Source organism: Muscardinus avellanarius (genome assembly GCF_963383645.1).
Source record: "Muscardinus avellanarius genome assembly, chromosome: 10".
Classification (NCBI taxonomy): domain Eukaryota; kingdom Metazoa; phylum Chordata; class Mammalia; order Rodentia; family Gliridae; genus Muscardinus; species Muscardinus avellanarius.
The window spans coordinates 75,367,288-75,385,897 of record NC_137796.1 but is presented as its reverse complement, the minus strand read 5'-3'; the positions used below and the strand labels follow the sequence as shown (position 1 = coordinate 75,385,897).

The following is an 18,610-nucleotide window of genomic DNA, read 5'->3' as shown; positions in this document are numbered from 1 at the left end:
AATCCTCCTGTCTCAGCCTCCCAAGTGCTGGGATTACAAGCATCGCCACCATGCCTGACTCTTCTTCTTTTTTTTTTTTTTTTTTTTGGTGGTACTGGGGTTCCTGGAAGCCCTTCTACCCCCAGGATACACTCCTAGACCCATTTTCATATTTTTATTTAGAAACAGGGTCTCTTAAGCCAGCACAGCTGGCTTCGAACCAGCACGATCCTCCTGTCTCTGCCTCCCAAGCACGAGGATTACAAGCGTGCCACCACGCCCAGTTAGACTCTTTATCTTTGAAACAGGGTCTCAGTAAATTGTGGAGGGCCTAAGTAGCTGAGGCTGGCAGTGATCCTGTGATCCTTCTGTCTAAGCCTCCCAAGTGTTAGGATTACAAGTGTGTGCCATTGTACCCGGCCCTATATTAATTTTAACAGATTTTAAAAGAAAAGGCAAGTCAGGCATGGTGGTATACCTCTGTAATCCCTACTTGGGAGGCTGAGAGAAGGAGGTCACATGTTTGAAGTCAGCCTCAGCAATTTAGTGAGGTTCTTAGCAACTTACCGAGACCCTATTTCCAAATAAATAAAAAAAAGTAGTATTGGGGAGTAGAAGTACCTGTAACCTGGAAGTAGAAGGCCCTGGGTTCGACACCACCACAAAAAGTAGGTGTGAGTGTGTGTGTGTGTTACTGGGGATGGAACCCAGGGGCATTCTACCTCTAAGCTACACCCCCAGCCCATTTTTTCTGTATTTGAAACGGTCTCACTAAATTGAAGAGGGCCTCAACTAAATAGTGAGGCTGGCCGCGAACCTGAGATCCTCCTATCTCAGCCTCAAAAAGCAGGTTTCTTTGGTCATGCCAGTAGCTGTATCAAAGTATTTAAACTATGAAAAAGGTGGTACGCCTTTCCCACTGAGAAAAAAAACAGATTTAAGCCACAGAATTGAAGCCTTTCACAGGTGCCTAGGTTGAATGACTCTCGCCTACAACTAGGCATTTTCATCCCTTTCTCTGGATCCACCTTCCCCCAACAAATCAAAACCGAAAGCTCTGTCTATCCCCACTGAGTAGAGCCTCGGAGCAGAAGGCACCAAGGTTAAGTTTGAAAGTTGAATCCTGTACTTCTACTGCTTTTGTGGTCAAAAGACAAACTCACGCATGGCTCCTTAAAAGAGTAAAAAGTAAAAGTCCTAGGAGAGTAAAGTGGTGTCGGGGCGTGGTGATGCTTGTCCGTTGTCAAATAGCGGATCTTGTGGCTTAGGATGTAACTAAAGGACAGAGCATATGCTTAGTATGCAGGAAGCCCTAGGAGGGAAGGAAGAGGGTGGGAGGAACTCAAGGCCTCCTCAGACCCAACAAGACACATACTGTCAAGGTGAAGATGGGCAGCCAGGGGTGGTGGCGCACACTTGTAAACCCAGCATCTGGGAGGCTGAGACAGGAGGATAGCGGTTCACAGCCAGCCTAAGCTACTTAAGTGAGGCCCTTTGCAACTCGGTGAGACTGTTTCAAAATAAATAATAAAAAATAGGGCTGGGGGTGTAGCTAAGAGGTAGAATGCCTCTGGGTTCCATCTCCAGTACCGCACCCCCAAAAAAAAAAAAAAAAAAGAAAACATGCAAATCAACCCAAACTTTTTTTTGGGGGGGTACTGGGGATCAAACCTAGGGGCTTTTACCTCTGGGCTATACTCCCAGACCTATTTTCTGTTTTATTTGGAAACAGAGTCTCACTAAGTTGCTGAGAGCCTAAGTAGCTGAGGCTGGCTTCGAACCTGTGTGATTCTCCTGTCTCAGCCTCCCAAGCTCAGGGATTACAAGTGTGCACCACCATGCCCGGCTTCCCAGACCTATTTTTATATTTTATTTGAAAACAGAGTCTCATTAAGCTGCTGAGAGCCTAAGTAGCTGAGGCTGGCTTCGAACCTGTTTGATCCTGTCTCAGCCTCCCAAGTACTGAGATTATAAGCATGTGCCACCATGCCCAGCAACCCAAACTTTTTTTTTTTTTTTTTTTGCAGCACTGGGGATGGAACCCAAAGGCATTCCTACCTCTGAGCTACATCCCCAGCCCTATTTTTTATTTTATTTTTATTTTTTTCAGGTCATGGGGATGGAACCCAGGGGCATTCGACCTCTGAGCTATACCTCCTGCCGTTTTTTATTCTTTATTTTGAAACAGGGTCTCACTAAGTTACAGAAGGCCTCACTCTGAGGCTGTCCGCCAACCGCGATCCTCCGGTCTCAGCCTCCCGAATGCTAGGATTACAAGCGTGCGCCACCACACCCAGCTTTTATCCTTTATTTTGAAACAGGGTCTCACTGAGTTGCAAAGGACCTCACTAAGTAGCTGAGCTGTCCTTGAACCATGATTCTCCTGTCTCAGGCTCCCAAATGCTGGGATTACAAGCATGCGCCTCAGTTTCCCAAACTTTTAAAAAACAAAGTCTTACAGGAAGCTGAGGATCACAGGACTGCTGACAGCCTTAGTAATTTAGCAAGACTGTTTCAATATATATATATATATATATGACTAGAGAGGAGGCTAAGGTAGAAAGCCCGAATTTAATCTTCAATACCAAAAAAAGAAAAAAGAAAAAAAGAAAAATGGGGCTGGCATGGTAGTGAAACCCTGTTTCAATATAAAAAGTAAAATAGAGCTGGGCGTGGTGACTCACGCTTGTAATCCCAGCATTTGGGAGCCTGAGACAAGAGGATTGCAGTTTGTGAACAGCCTCAGCTACTTAGTGAGGAACTTTGCAACTCAGTGAGACCCGATTTCAAAATAAAGAATAAAAATAAAGGCCGGGCATGGTAGCACAAGCTTATAATTCCAGCGCTTGAGAGGCTGAGACCGGAGGATTGCACAGGTTCGAAGCCAGCCTCAGCTAGTCAGGCTCTCAGCAACTTACTTAGACCCTGTTTCCAAATAAAGTATAAAATAGGTCTGGGAGTATAGACCAGAGGTAGAAAAGCCCCTAGGTTCCACCCTTAATATCACACAAAATAAAAAATAATAAATAGGGCAGGGGGATCTAGCTTGGAGTTTGAATGTCCCTGGGTTCCATCCCCACCCCACCCCCCCACCCCCACACAAATTGCCATTCTGAGACTTTTGTAAGTGTCCTCTTGATAACCCACCAGTGACACCAAAAGAGAATGTGCGTTCAGGAGGGCTCTCACTGCTCAATCAAGATGTTCTCATTTGGCCAGGTGTTGTGGTGCAGGCCTGTAACTTCAGTATTCAGGAGGCTGAGACAGAGGATCACAGGTTTGTGGCTGGCCTCAATAACTTAGTGAGACCATGTTTCAAAAATAAAAAAATGAAAAGGGGTAAGGGTATCCTAAAGGCAGAATGCCTTGGATTTGATCTTCAATACAAAAAAAAAAAAAAAAAAAAAGATCGTGTCCTTTGGACACTTTGGAGGTAGTTGTTTTGCAAGGACTCTGTGCACACAAGCCCAGAAGATCAGAACACACTATTTCACTTCATTCTGGTAGGAAAGTGAGAGTGGAGTTCTGAGTTTTGGTTTCCCAGCTCTGCTTCTAGCCTTCTATGTCAGCAACCTACTGTGCCTGGTGCTAAGTGATGTTTAAGTATGAGGAAGATGAGGGCATTAGTATAAAGACGAGGAGAACTGAGAGTACACACGTAAAATAAGACATTTATTATGCTAAAGAACAGATTGGATTCACTTTCCCAAAACACTAAAATAGCACAGGGCATAGTAATTTAGCACACAATATAAATTGATATATGCAATCCGTTATCTCCAAAATGTCTGCGTTTTAAATCTCACCTCAGGAGTCCTTAAAAACATACATTCTTAAATGACCTTTATTAATAAAGTTATCAACAAACAACAAAAGGAATTATTTCAGCAAAATCTTAATGTAAAAGACCTCAAATCCTAGGACCTGAGGACTTCTGTAAAAGAGATTCTTGATTCGCCTCTCTATATCTGAGCTACCGTAATAGTCTCAAGCTCCTTTTTACTTAGGGGAACATTGCCAGAGTTCCTAGATGGAAGTTTATTCTAAATTTAATATTGCAACCTTCACCATAGGGCCTCCATTCAAACTGCATTTAAGTGGTAAGAAGGGGGTATGAGAAATCAGATTTTGCTGTAGACCAAAATTATTTCACAAAATGCAGAAATAGTTAACAGCTCACCATGAACTCAGCAAAGCTTAATAAAAGTACAATGGGTCGACTTTATAAATACTCATTTCCAGTAGGTGATCAGAGATTAGCTCAGGAGACAGACGATGTCTGGGACGGTAGCCCTTTAGAATAGGTACTGGAGATACATGAAGAACCTGTGAAATAATTATGTGCTCACAGGATATTATACTGGATGTACCGATAATCACTTGAAAGGGTTTCCCAATTCTGAGTCTCTTTTAACCACAATTTAAAACGTGCTAAAAAAATTTCCTTCTGTATTGAATTAGGCTTAGTCCGTCTGGTTGTACAAACCAAAGCAGAACTGAATGGCCGCACTGTTTGCATCCAGACTTGATGAGAAAGAAATAGTCCTAAGACAACTTTTAAAATTAATCTACTTTCTTTTATTGTTCTGCTTGTACCTTAACTATGGCATAAGGGATTGCTAATTTGAAAGGTTGTAGAGCCAGTAACCCCGGTATTATCTGCAGACCATCTGAGGTACTTTTTACACTTGAAAGTATTTTCTTGTATTCTGTTGTTTGCTCTGAAATTGCAAGCTTTAAACGGTCAAGGAAAATGCATCTTGTCTCATCCTCCAGGGGTACGGTAGGGCAGGCATGTGGCTTTGCAGGCAGCATGGGTAGCAGGCAACACAACTCCAACTCACAAAGCAGCCGCTCAGGAAGAGCACTTGGTGGTTCATTCTTAAAAACATCCATTTGCCGCAGTTTTGAATGGTTCGGCTGTCCTGACACCCCAGGCTCTCTTTTGGGGCACTGTCCTCTGTGGTCGCCCGTGGCTTGGGGCCCTCTTCCTGACCAGTCTCTCCCTAGAGTTTCCCCGATGCCAAGGGACACGCCAGCAGGATGTTCTTCCGTAAGAGCAGAGGACAGACCCACAGCCTTGCTTGGAGCAGCCACAGGAGCTGAATTTCCTCCTATTGATTTCTTCAAATACAGAAGCACTTTGCTGCCGTTGTGAAGCAAGATGTCCGTGCCACTCAGTTCGTTTTTCATTTCCAATGATAACGCCTCATCCGGTGGATTTCCATTTCCATCAACCGCAGGATGATTCATCCAGGAAGGCGTCTCTGCCGGGCAAGGGCTCCCCTTCTGTGTTCTTTTCTTAAGGCTACTTAACTGTTTGTCCAATCCATCTTCTCCATTCCCCTTCACTTCTACCAGGCAGGTGCCCAGGGTCCCTCCTCCTCCTCTCATGCTTTGTGTTCTTTGATGTGCTGGCCTGGGGGGGCACGTTGGTCAATCAGTGGAGGGCCCTCAGTGGATCTCAATGTGAACCTGGAAAGGACAACCACATTAAAATTCCACCAAGAAGCTAAGGGGTCTGAAGAACATTACACACATCAAATCCTGCCAGACTCTGAAACCAAAAAGTCCTACATTATTATAGAGAACAGGGTGACCACCCACTAGAGACTGTAGCAAAAAGAGGAGAGAAGAATAGCCTGTAGGGCCCGAGTATAGTATAAATCAATATAGAAATGTAGGGCATAATTACTACAAGTATAGATTCCAACTACATCTCAAAACAAATACTTTCTATGTTCATCAAGTCAGCCCAGCATGCAGCCCTTGCCTATGATCCCAGTCCTTGGGAGGCTGAGACAGGAAGATCACAGGTTCAAGGACAGTCCCAGGAAGGAGCGAGACTCCCAGCCGTCTACAGAGACACAAAAAATAAACAATAAAAATAAAACCAGGCTGGGAGGTGTAGCTTGGGAAAAGAATGACCCTGGGTTTTATTTGTAGTACCATCAAGTTCATCAAGTCAAATTTAATTAACAACTCTCAAATTAACTTTACATAGTACATTATATTATTATTATTATTAATTATTTTGCAGTACTGGGGACTGAATCTAGGGGCTTTCTACCTCTGAGCTACAGTCCCAGACCTATTTTTTTGTTATTCTTTATTTTGAAACAGGGTCTAAGTTTCAGAGGGCCTTACTTAAGTGGCTGAGGCTGGCTGTGAACCTGCGATCCTCCAGTCTCAGCCTCCCAAGTACTGGAATTACAAACATGCACCACCACGACCAGCTTGAAAGAGAATTTTTTTAAATTAAGAAAAACAAATCAAGAGCTGGGCGTGGTGGCGCACACTTGTAATCCCAGCATTCAGGAGGCTGAGACTTGAGGATTGCGATTCGCGGACAGCCTCAGCTACTTAGTGAGGCCCTTTGCAACTAAGTGAGACCCCGTTTCAAATTAAGAATAAAAAATAGCCAGGTGTGGCGGGGCACACTTGTAATCCCTGCGCTTGGGAGGTGGAGACAGGAGGATCGCACAGGTTCGAAGCCACCCGTGCTGGTTTAAGAGACCCTGTTTCCAAAAATAAAAATAAAAAAGTATAAAACAGGTATGGGAGTGTAGCCTGGAGGTAGAAGGGCTTCCAGGAAAAAAGGAAGAAAAACAAATCAAGCCGTGCATGGTGGTGTATGCTTGTAATCCCAGTACTTGGAAGGCTGAGACTGGTGGATTGCAGGCTTGAGGACAGCCTCAGCAAGTAATGAGACTCTCAGTAACTTAGTGGACCCTGTTTCAAAATAAAATAGAAGCCGGGCGTGGTGGCACACGCTTGTAATCCCAGTACTTGGGAGGTAAAACAGGATGATTGCGCAGGTTCAAAGCCAGCCTCAGCTACTTAGTGAGACCCTGTTTCCAAATAAAATATAAAAATAGGTCTGGAAGTATAGTCCAGAGGTAGAAAGCCTCTGGGTTCCACCCCCAGTACCACACACCCACACCCACACAAAAAGGATTGGAGCTCAAAGGCAGAATGCCCAAGTTCAATTCCTAGTACCACCAAAAACAAACAAACAAACAAACAAACAAACAAACAAAACCAGCAGGACACACATGCCTGCAACCCTAGTACTTGGAAGGGTCAGCGAGGGAGATCACTAGTTTGAGGCCAACCTCAGCAACTAAGTGAGACCTTGTTTCAAAATAAGAAATACAAAGGGCTGGGGAGCTTAGTGGGAGAAAATCCCTTGGGTTCAATCCAGGGAGGGAAAGAGGAAGGAGGGAAAAAAGAAGGGAGGGAAGGTGGGGAAGCAGAAAGGAAGAACAGGTCATTTAATATGGGTAGCTCTCGGCCAGGCGTGGTGGCGCACTTGGGAGGCGGAGACAGGAGGATCGCGCAGGTTCGAAGCCAGCCGCGCAGGCTTAAGAGACCCTGTTTCCAAAAATAAAAAAGTATAAAATAGGTCTGGGAGTGTAGCCTGAGGTACAAGGGCTTCCAGGAACCCCAGTAACACCAAAAAAAAAAAAAAATATATATATATATATATATATATATGTAGCTCTCATGAAAGTTTCTAACCACTTTTGTTAAAATATTTTAAAGAGGCAATTAAAATAACAGTTTATTTAATGACAGAGTAATCATGTATTTAGTGATAAACTGTTCCCTGAAGTTCTTCTAGTTCTTTAATAAATTCAGTAATAAGCTATGTATTTAACTCTTACCAAAAATATTTCAAATAGGTCACTAACAAAATTTTGGCTCAGAACTTTTAATCTTTTCTGATTAGACTATTATACATATTACATATATATGTAGTGTGTGTGTGTGTGTGTGTGTGTTAATGGGAATTGAACCCAAGAGTATTCTATCTCCAACCTACACCCCTCACCCCAATTTTATTTTATTTTTTGAAGTACTGGAGATGGAACTTAAGGGCATTCTACCTCCAAGCTACACCCCCAGTCCACTTTTTATTCTTTATTTTGAAACAGGGTCTCACTGAGTTCCAAAGGGCCTCACTAACTAGTGGCTGAGGTTGTCCGTGAACCATGATTTTCTTTGTCTCAGCCTCCTAAATGCTGGTATTACACCAATTTTATATTTCGTTTTGAAACAGGTTCTCATTAGGTTGCTGAGAATCTCACTACATGCTGAGGCTGTCTTCAAACCTGCAATCCTCCGTCTCAGCCTCTCAAGTACTGGGATTACAGGTATACACCATCATGTCCAGCATATTATATTTTGAAAGCCAGAAATAACTTCCAAATAATGTCTAGATCTTTCACAGCCATTTGTGAATTGATTGGCATTGTTTATTCTTACTATGCTAGATATATGCTGCACCAAATAAAGTATAAGTATATATAAAATTAACTCTCCTTCATCCCACGCCTTGTCATACACCATCCCCATGTTAATCTACAAAATAACAAACAGCATACATTATGATAAATGAACTTGTTACCAAAACTGAAACTAAGACAGTGAGGGAAGAAGTGTTTTTCCAAGTTCAAGGGCAACATAAAGTGTAGTACTGGGAGTAAATTCCTGAACATATAACCACTTTCTCATCACCATCAAAGACAACAAGGGCTGAGGATGGAACCGTGGGGGCAACAGGGGGCAATGTGTTCTGAGAAAGACGGTCCAGGCATGCCCGTGATCCTCAGCGCAGACACACCGATGTACCTTCCACACAATGCCCTGCCTCTGTGGAGGCCGGCGACCTGCTCAAGACAACAGGCCTGACCCACTTAGGCAGCACCTGCCCTCTTGGATGCCTTACCTTCCCTAACCCAGGCTATTAATGGTTCAGCACCTGACACTCTGGACTGCCACTGCTTCATAAACTAAAAATATCCTGGCCCCAATGCTTCCGAAAGCAAGCTGGCAAGGCTAGTCCCAAAGGGAACAGGGAGAAGTCACAGCTAAAATGAGCAGGCTGATGACAGGCCTCGAGCAGGACCCTGTGTGCTGATGGTTCACACAAGTGCTCCCAACATCCTGGCTTCACCTGGCTCAAAGGTGTGTTTGTTGTTGTTTTGTGGTACTGGGGGTGGAACCCAGGGGCTTTCTTCCTCTGGGCTATACTCTCAGACCTATTTTTTTTTTTTTTTAAACAGAGTCTCACTAAGTTGCTGAGTGCCTAAGTAGCTGAGGCTGGCTTCGAACCTGCATGATCCTCCTGTCTCAGCCTCCCAAGTACTGGGATTGCAAGCATGCGCCACCACACCTGGCTAATTCCCCAAATTTCTACACAGCTTAGAGGATAAGAAATAGCAACAATGCCATCATTTCTTCTTTCTTTCCTTCTTTTTTTTTTTTTTTTTTTTTTTCCGTAGCCCTAGGGATGGAACCCAGAGGCCTCTACCTCTGGGCTACACCCCCACCTATTTTTTATATTTTATTTTGAAACAGTCTCACTAAGTTGCTGAGAGCCTAAGTAGCTGAGGCTGGCTTTGAACCTGTGCGATCCTTCTGTCTCAGACTCCCAAGTACTGGGATTACAAGCATGTGCCACCACGCCCAGCTGATGCCATCATTTCTAAATTAAGCTGACTTATAACCACAAAGAACACACATCGCCAAGTTACCTCTCCTGATTACACAACACAACTGTACCACACCTGTCCTTATAAAACCAGTTGTGCCCACTGTACAGCCACTGCCCTGTTTCCTAATCACCTGGATTCTCAAAGGTACGCTCAGGAGAGAAGTCAGTCCAGCATGGGGACGGGCAATTCACCAGATTCATATTTCCAGGTTGCTATGAGGCCTCAGCATGTGACAGCTCTAAGCATCTTCCTTGATCAGCATTCCCACAGGCACCTGGAAATTAGTGCTCCTGTCATCAATACCAGCAAGAGTGTTTCAGGGGGAAAAAATGCAAAAAGGTTGCTGAGTGGTTTGGTAAGGAGGAAGACTCTTTAATTAATTAATTTTTGTGGTACTGGGGATGGAACCCAGGGGCATTCTAACTCTGAGGTACACCCCCAGCCCTATTTTTTATTCTTTATTTTGAAACAGGGTCTTGCTGAGTTGCAGAGGGCCTCACTAAGTAGCTGAGGTTGTCTGTGAACCACGATCCTCCTGTCTCAACCTCCTGAATGCTGGGATTAGCTGGGCATGGTGGCACAAAATCCCACCATTTGGGAGGTGGAGACCAGAGATCGCGGACAGCCTAAGTAGCTGAGGCTGGGCACAAACCTGGATCCTCCTGTCTCAGCCTCCCAAGTACTGGGACTACAAGGGTGCACCACCACACCCTGCAATAATAGCTCAGTTTTAAAGCTTCCTGAGTTCAATCCTCAGTACTGGAATTAAAAAAAAAAAAAAAAAAAAAAGCCATTCTGTACCCATATCAGCCACCAGTACCAGGAAAAACTCCAAATGTATCCCATTTGAAAGTGAAAAACTGAGCAAGGCATGGTGGCACATGCTTGTAATCCCAGTGGTTGGGCAGCTGAAACAGGAGGATCATAGGTTCAAAGTCAGCCTCAGCAACTTAGCAAGGCTCTCAGCAACCTAGTGAGACCCTAACTCCAAATAAAAAATGAAACCGGTTTGTGGGCATAGCTTGGAAGTAGCATGCCCCTAGATTCAATTCCCAGCGACACACACACACACACACACGCACACTCAATAGTACCAGAACACAAGTAAATTCTCCATATCCTTGTTGTGGGAAGAACTTTCCAGTGGTAACAAACTCAAAAGTCAGAAAAGATTGTTATACTTTAACTCCACAAACATAAACTTCAGTATGGCAAAAACATACCGTAAGTAGAGACAAAATATAAAAAGCTAGAAAAAAATTTCAACTCATCAGACAACTTATCTAATAAGAAAAAAAAAAAACTCTAAGAAATTAAGAAAAAGACCTGCAACACAACGGGAAAACGTGCAAAGAACATGAACAGCTTAGACTTTCCCCTCCTTCTAGTGAATGAAGAGCAAAAGAGGTTAAAGCAGAGCCACTGACCCAGCAGCCGTGAAAAGGAACATGCTCCCACAAAACTTTATGTGAACGTTCACAGCAGTACTATTCACAGTAATCAAACAGTGAAAACAACCAAGACTAAAGAAATACTGCCAAAAGGAGATTATCACGAGACAGGCAACTAAAAATCAAGTAGGATCTGGCAAGAGAAAAGGGCATTCCTGGGAGAAATTGGCGATACAGTATGGCACTGATGTTGGTACCTTAGCTTTGATCCGTGTACTATGATCCCACACAATGCTCACACTAGAGGAAGTGGAACCAAGGATCTCCGGGAGCTCTCCACACTACCTCTGCAACTCCTCTATAAATCAAATTATTTCAAAGTAGTACAAACCAAACAAAACTATTCTGAGATTTATTTAAAATGCTCCAGTGTCAGCCAGATGTGGTACACACATCTGTAATCCAGTACTTGTGAAGCTGAGACAGGAGGACTGCAGGTTCAATACAGTCTCAGCAAGTAGTAAGACTCTTATCAACCTAGCAAGACCCTGTTTCAAAAATAAAAATAAAGCCAGGCGTGGTGGCACACGCTTGTAATCCCAGCATTTGGGAGGCTGAGACCAGAGGACCGTGGTTCAAGGACAGCCTCAGCTACTTAGTGAGGCTTCTGCAACTCAGTGAGACCATGTTTCAAAATAAAGAATAAAAAATAGGGCAGGGGGTGTAGCTCGGATGTCGAATGCCCCTGGGTTCCATCCCCAGACCCGCAAAAAATAAATAAATAAAAATAAAATAGGGCTGGGGGTATAGCTCAGAGATAGAGAGCCCCTGGGTTCAATACCCAGTACCACTAAAAAAAAAAAAAAAAAAAAAAAAGGTAGGATACATGGGGTTTCTTAAAATAATCTTTAAGAAGTAGTAAGCCAGGTGTGGTGGTGTACATTTGTAATCCCAGTACTTGGGAGGCTGACACAGGAGGATCAACAGTTTGAGCACCCAGCCTTAGCAATTTAGTGAGGACCTCCACAATTTAGTGGGACCCTATTTCAAAATAAAGTAGGGCTTGGGGTAGAGGTCAGAGGCAGAAAGCCCCTGGATTCTATCCCCAGTACTATAATCATGCATAATGATCAGTAGCACATACATAAAAAAAAAGTAGTAATATCATGGAGGCGTGGTGGTGCACACCTGCAATCGCAGCTACTTGGGAGGCTTGAGACAGGAGGATAACAAGGCCAGCTGAGGCAACTTAGCAGGACTCTGTTTCAAAACAATATATATATTTTTAAGGCACTGGGAATGAACTCAGGGGTATTCTGCCTCTGAGCTACAGGCGCAGCCCTAACTTTTTATTCTTTATTTTGAAACAGAGTCTCACTGAGTTGTAGTGGGCCTCACTAAGTAGTGGCTGAGGCTCCCTGCTAACCGCAACCCAGTCTCAGCCTCCCAAATGCTGGGATTACAAGTGTGTACCACCACGTCTGGCTCAAAACAAATTTTAAAAGGGTTGGGGTGGCATTTGGGAGGCTGTGACATGAGGATCACGATTCGAGGACAACCTCAGCTACTTGGTGAAGTCCTTTGCAAATAAGTGAGAATAAAAAATAGGGGTGGGGGTGTAGAGCTGAGATAGAATGCCCCTGGTTCCATTGCTAGTACTACAAAAAAAAAGGGGTGGGGTGGGGTAGTTCAATGGTAGAATGCTTGTCTAGCATGTATGAAGACCTGAATTTAATCCATGGAGATATATATATATATATATATATATATATATTTTTTTTTTTTTTTTTTTTTTTTGGTGGTATTGAGGGTAGAACCCAGGGGACTTTCTACCTCCAGGCTATACTCCCAGACCTATTTTATATTTTTATTTAAAAACAGGGTCTCGCCGGGCGTGGTGGCGCACGCTTGTAATCTCAGCATTTGGGAGGCTGACACAGGAGGATCGCACAGGTTCAAAGCCAGCCGCAGCTACTTAGTGAGGCCCTCTGCAACTCAGTGAGACCCTGTTTCCAAATAGAAAATAGGTCTGAGAGTGTAGCCCAAAGGTAGAAAGCCTCTGGGATCCATCCCCAGCACCAAAAAAAAAAAAAAAAGGCGGGTGTGGTGGCACATGCTTGTAGCCTGGAGGGAGAAAGCCTCTGGGTTCCACCCCCAGTACCACCAAAAAATAAAAAATAAAAAAAAGCTGGGCATGGTGGCGCACGCTTGTAATCCCCATGCTTGTGAGCCTGAGACAGGAGGTTTGAAGCCAGCCTCAGCTACTGAATGAGGCTCTCAGCAACTTAGTGAGACCCTGTTTCTAAATAAAGTAATATAGGTCTGGGAGTATAGCCCAGAGGTAGAAAGCCCTGGGTTCCATCCCCAGTACTACCAAAAAATAAATGAATAAATAAGTAAATAAATAAATTAAATAAAGAATAAAAAAAAGGACCGAGGGTATAGTTCAGAGGCAGAATGCCCCTGGGTTCCATCCTCGATATTGCAAAAAATTGAAAACAGAATATGTTCCACACTTCAGCTCAAAAATCTTCTTTCTGTCCAGGCATGGCAGCACATGCTTGTAATCCCAGCATTCGGGAGGCTGAGAACAGAGGATGACAGTTCACAGACAGCCTCAGCTACTTAGCAAGACCCTTTGCAACTCAGTGAGACCCTGTTACAAAAATAAAGAGACTACAAAATAGGACTAGGTGTTTAGCTCAAAGATACAATGCCCGTGGGTTCCATTCTGAGCACTGCAAAAAAAAAAAAAAAAAAAAGAAAGAAAACTTTCCAGCCAGGTGTGGTGGCATACATTTATAACCTCAGTACCTGGGAGACGGAGAAAGGAAGATCACGTATTTGCAGCCAGGTTCAGATACGTAGTGAGACCCTCTGCAACTTAGTGGAGACCCTGTTTCAAAATAAAGAATAGGAGCCGGGCATGGTGACAAACACTTGTAATTCCAGCACTTGGGAGGCGGAGACAGGAGGATCACATTTTGCGGACAGCCTCAGCTACTACTTAGTGAGGCCCTTTGCAACTCAGTGAGACCCTGTTTCAAAATAAAGAATAAAAAATAGGTCTGGGGGTGTACCTCAGAGGTAGAATGCCCCTGGGTTCCATCCCCAGTCCTGCAAAAGAAGAAGAAGAAGAAGGAGGAGGAGGAGGAGGAGGAGGAGGAGGAGGAGGAGGAGGAGGAGGAGGAGGAGGAGAAGGAGAAGGAGGAGAAGGAGGAGAAGAAGGAGAAGGAGTCGTCAGGCTGGAGGTGTAGCTCAGAGATAGAATGCCCCTGGGTTCCATCCCCAGTACCATGAAAACAAACAAACATAAAAGACCTTCTTTCCTAGCTGGGCATGGTAGCAGCAGGTGCCTGTAATCTCAGTAATTGGGAGGCAGAGATACTAGAATTGCAGATTTACAGCCAGCCTCAGCAACTTTGTGAGGCCCTCACCAACTTATTAAGACCCTGTTTCTTTTTGTGTGGGACTGGGGATGGAACCCAGGGACATTCTACCTTTGAGCTATACCCTCAGCCCTATATTTTAATTATTTTGAAACAGGGTCTCACTGAGTTGCAAAGAGCCTCATTAAGCAGCTGAGGCTGTCCTAGAACTGCAATCCTTCTGTCTCAGCCTCCCAAATGCTGGGATTACAAGCGTGTGCCACTACACCCAGCTAAGACCCTGTTTCAAAATAAAAATAATTATGTGCCGGGTATGGTGGCGCACGCTTGTCATCCCAGCATTCGGGAGGCTGAGACAGGAGGATCATAGTTTGTGTGGTTTGCGGACAGCCTCAGATACTTAGACCCTTTGCAACTCAGTGAGACCCTGTTTCAAAATAAAGAATAAAAAATAGGGCAGGGGGTGTAGCTCAGAGGTCTAATGCTCCTGGGTTCCACCCCCAGACCCACAAAATAATAATAATAATAATAATAATAATAATAATAATGAGGAGGAAGAGGAATGAAAAATAGGGCTGGGAGTGTAGCTCGGAGGTAGAATGGCCCTGTGTTCCATCCCCAGTACAGCAAAATAGATAAATTAATTAAACAAAATAAAAACAAAATAGGGTTGAAGGTATAGATCAGAGATAGAATGCCCCTGGGTTCAATCCCCAGTATCACACATGAAAAAACTTCTTTCCCACTGTACTCAGTGTACAACCCAAAGTCCTAGAATATTAACACAAACTGTTCCCACACTCCCTCCGCTCCAGCCCCAGTGACATCTGGGAGGCAGTGCTACTCAGCAGACACCCAGTATGCCTCCATAACCTGACAAGAACAGAAATGAAAAACGGACACTTGAGAATTTTTATGTCGACTTAACATTACCACAACATTCAAGAGCTTTTCTATTAATTACTTTCTTAGAAACTGCAGTAAAACACACACAACATAAAATTTACCATCTTGGGTGTTCTATCCCTGAGCTAAGATTATATATGTATATAGCCGGGCATGGTGGCTCACGCTTGTCATCCCAGCATTCAGGAGGCTGAGACTGGAGGATCGCGGTTCGCGGACAGCCTCAGCTACTTAGTGAGGCCCTCTGCAATTCAGTGAGACCCTGTTTCAAAATAAAGAATAAAAAATAGGGCAGGGGATGTAGCTCAGAGGTCAAATGCCTCTGGGTTCCATCTCCAGACCTGCCCCCCCCAAAAAAATATATATATATAATATGTGTATGTGTGGTATAAGGATATCAGGAATACTGGGCTACCAGAGGCATTCATTCACCCTCTGAGTTAAACTCCCAGCCATATGTGTGTGTAAATACATACACACACATATCTGAAATATATGTTATGTGTGTGTGTGTGTGTGTGTGTGTGTGTGTGTGTGTGTATGGTAATGGGGATTGAGCTCAGAGGTATTCTCTCTCCTAGTTACAACCCCCTTTTTGTGTGTGTGTGGTACCAAGGATGGAACCCTCAAGGGCATTCTACCTCTAAGCTCCACCCCAGCCCTATATTTTATTATTTTATTTTATTTTATTTTATTTTATTTTTGGTGGTACTGGGGTTCCTGGAAGCCCTTCTACCTCTGGGCTACACTCCCAGACCTATTTTTTATATTTTATTTTGAAACAGGGTCTCTTAAGCCAGCGCGGCTGGCTTCGAACTTCCTCCTGTCTCAGGATTACAAACGTGCACCACCACGGCTATTTTTTATTCTTTATTTTGAAACAGGGTCTACTGAGTTGCAAATAGCCTCACTAAACAGCTGAGGCTGTCCCTGAACTACAATCCTCCAGTCTCAGCCTCTCAAGTACTGGAATTACAAGCATGTGCCACCACGCCTGGCTTACCCCAACCCTTTTTACTTTTTTTTATTTGGAAACAGGATTTCCCTAGGCTGCTGAAAGCCTCAATGTATTACTAAGGCTACCCTTGAACTTTTGATATCTCAGCCTCCCAAGTACTGTGATTACAGGCATGTGCCACTATGCCCAGCTCTTTTTATTTATTTTTTGATAGTGGGGATTAAACCAAGGGACATTTCTACCTCTTAGCCACAGCCACAGCCTAGTTTTGTTTTGCTTTGTTTTCCATTACTAGAGATGAAATCCAGGGACATTCTACCTCCGAGCTACATCCCCAGCCCTATTTTTTTATTCTTTATTTTGAAACAGAGTTCTCACTGAATTGCAAAGGGCCTCACTAAGTAGTTGAAGCTGTCCTCGAACCGGGATCCACCCATCTCAGCCTCCCAAATACTATGATTACAAGCGTGCACCAGCACATCTGGCACGCAGCCTGTTATTTTGAAACAGGGTCTTGCTAAGTTGCTGAGGGCCTCGCTAAATTGGCAAGGCTGGCTGCAAAGCTGCAATCTTCCTGTCTCAGCCTCCCTCTCCAAAGTACGGGAATTACAGGTCTGTGCTACCGCACCTAGTTCACCATTCTACTTTTGTCCTTTTATGACCAGTTTACTTCATTTGATGTAATGTCCTCAGGGTTCATCACGTTATGGCGTATGTCAGAATTTCCTTCTTTTTAAAAGCTGAATAATTAACCTTGTCTGAATAGTATCCCATTGTGTCAGCAGACATTCTGTTTATCCATTCACCTGTAACACTGTGAGTTGTTTCTACCTTCTGGCTGTAGTAATGCTGCTATGGACATGGGGTCTAAGTATCTCAGTCTCTATTTCTAAACCTTTTGGAATATAACCAGAAGTAGAATTACTAGATCATATGGCAGTTCTAGAAATGTTTAACTTTTTGAAGAACCACCAAACTTTTTCATGACAGCTGCACCATCTTATATTCCCACCAGAAATGCACAGGGTTCCAAATCTCTAGAGATCATCACCAACACTTGTTTCTCTCTATCCTTTTTAAAAAAGTTATATCCTAATAGGTGTGAAGTGGTATCTCATTATGGCTGAATGATTTGCAATTCCCTTAGAGTTAAGCATCTTTTCAGGGACTTATTAGCTGTCTGTCTTCTTTTGAGAAATTTCTGTGTGTGTGTGTGTGTGTGTGTGTGTGTGTGTGTGTGTGTGTGTGTGTGTGATGTTACAGGGGCATTCTACCTTTGAACTACATCCCCAGCCCTATTTTTTATTCTTTTTTTTCCAAATGGTGCTGGGGGTTGAATCCAGGGGCATTCTACCTCCAAGCCACACCCCCAGCCCTATTTTTTTATTCTTTATTTTGAAACAGGGTATAAGTTGCAGAGTGCCTCACTGAGTAGCTGACACTGGTCACAAACCTGTGATCCTCCTGTTTCTGCCTCCCAAGTACTGGAATTACAATGGTACACAACCATGCCTGGCTATCTTTTTCTTTGGAAGGTGGAAATGAAACCCAGGGGCATTCAACCTCCAAGCTATACCCCCTGCCCTATTTATTTTATTTTATTCTTCATTTTGAAACAGAGTCTCACTAAGTTGCAGAGGGCCTCACTAAATAGCTGATGCTGTCCACGAACTAAATAGCTGATGCTGTCCACGAACCGCAATCCTCCAGTCTCATCCTCCCAAATGCTGGGATTTCAAGCATGCACCACCACGCCCAGCTCTATTTGTTTATTTGTGGTACTGGGGATAGAATCCAAGGGTATTCTACCTCGGAGCTACACCCCCAGTCCTATTTTTTATTCTTTATTTTTAAATAGGGTTTCACTAAATTGCAGAGGGCCTAAGTAGCTGAGACTAGTTGTGAACCTGCAATCCTTCTGTTTCTGCCTCCTAAGTAATGTAATTTCAAGGGTGTACAACCATGCCTGGCTGTCTACCTATTTGCAGTGCTGGGGGTGGATCTCCGAGCTATACCCCCAGCCTTTTTTTTTTTTTTGGTGGTGGTACTGAGGTTCCTGGAAACCCTTCTACCTCCGGGCTACACTCCCAAACCTATTTTATATTTTTATTTGGAAATAGGGTCTCTTAAACCAGCAAGGCTGGTGTTGAACCTATCCTCCTGTCTCCTCCTCCCAAGCACGGGGATTACAAAACCAAGCACGGGGATTACAAGTGTGCACCACCACACCTGGCTAGTCTTTGTATTTTTGAAACAGGGTCTCACTGTTTCAAAGTTGCGAAGGGCCTAAGTAGCTGAGGCTGTCCTGGAACTAAACCGAAATGTGTGTCCCTCAGGTCTCAGCCTACTGAATGTCAGATTACAAGCCTGCACCACCATGCCCTGCTTTTTTTTTTTTTTTTTTTTTTTTTTTTTTTGGTGGTGGTGCTGGGGTTCCTGGAAACCCTTTTACCTCCAGGCTATACTTCCAGACCTATTTTTATACTT

The 18,610-nt window shown here is 43.8% G+C and overlaps 1 protein-coding gene across 1 annotated transcript; it reads right to left on the bottom strand.

The window, feature by feature from the left end:
• Positions 1-4,576: 4,576 nt before the first annotated feature.
• Positions 4,577-5,373, bottom strand: FAM220A (family with sequence similarity 220 member A; the record flags this gene model as incomplete). The annotated part of the gene is given in 2 exon segments (XM_080704193.1): positions 4,577-4,599; positions 4,602-5,373. Coding segments are annotated over 2 exon segments (795 nt in total).
• Positions 5,374-18,610: the final 13,237 nt, after the last annotated feature.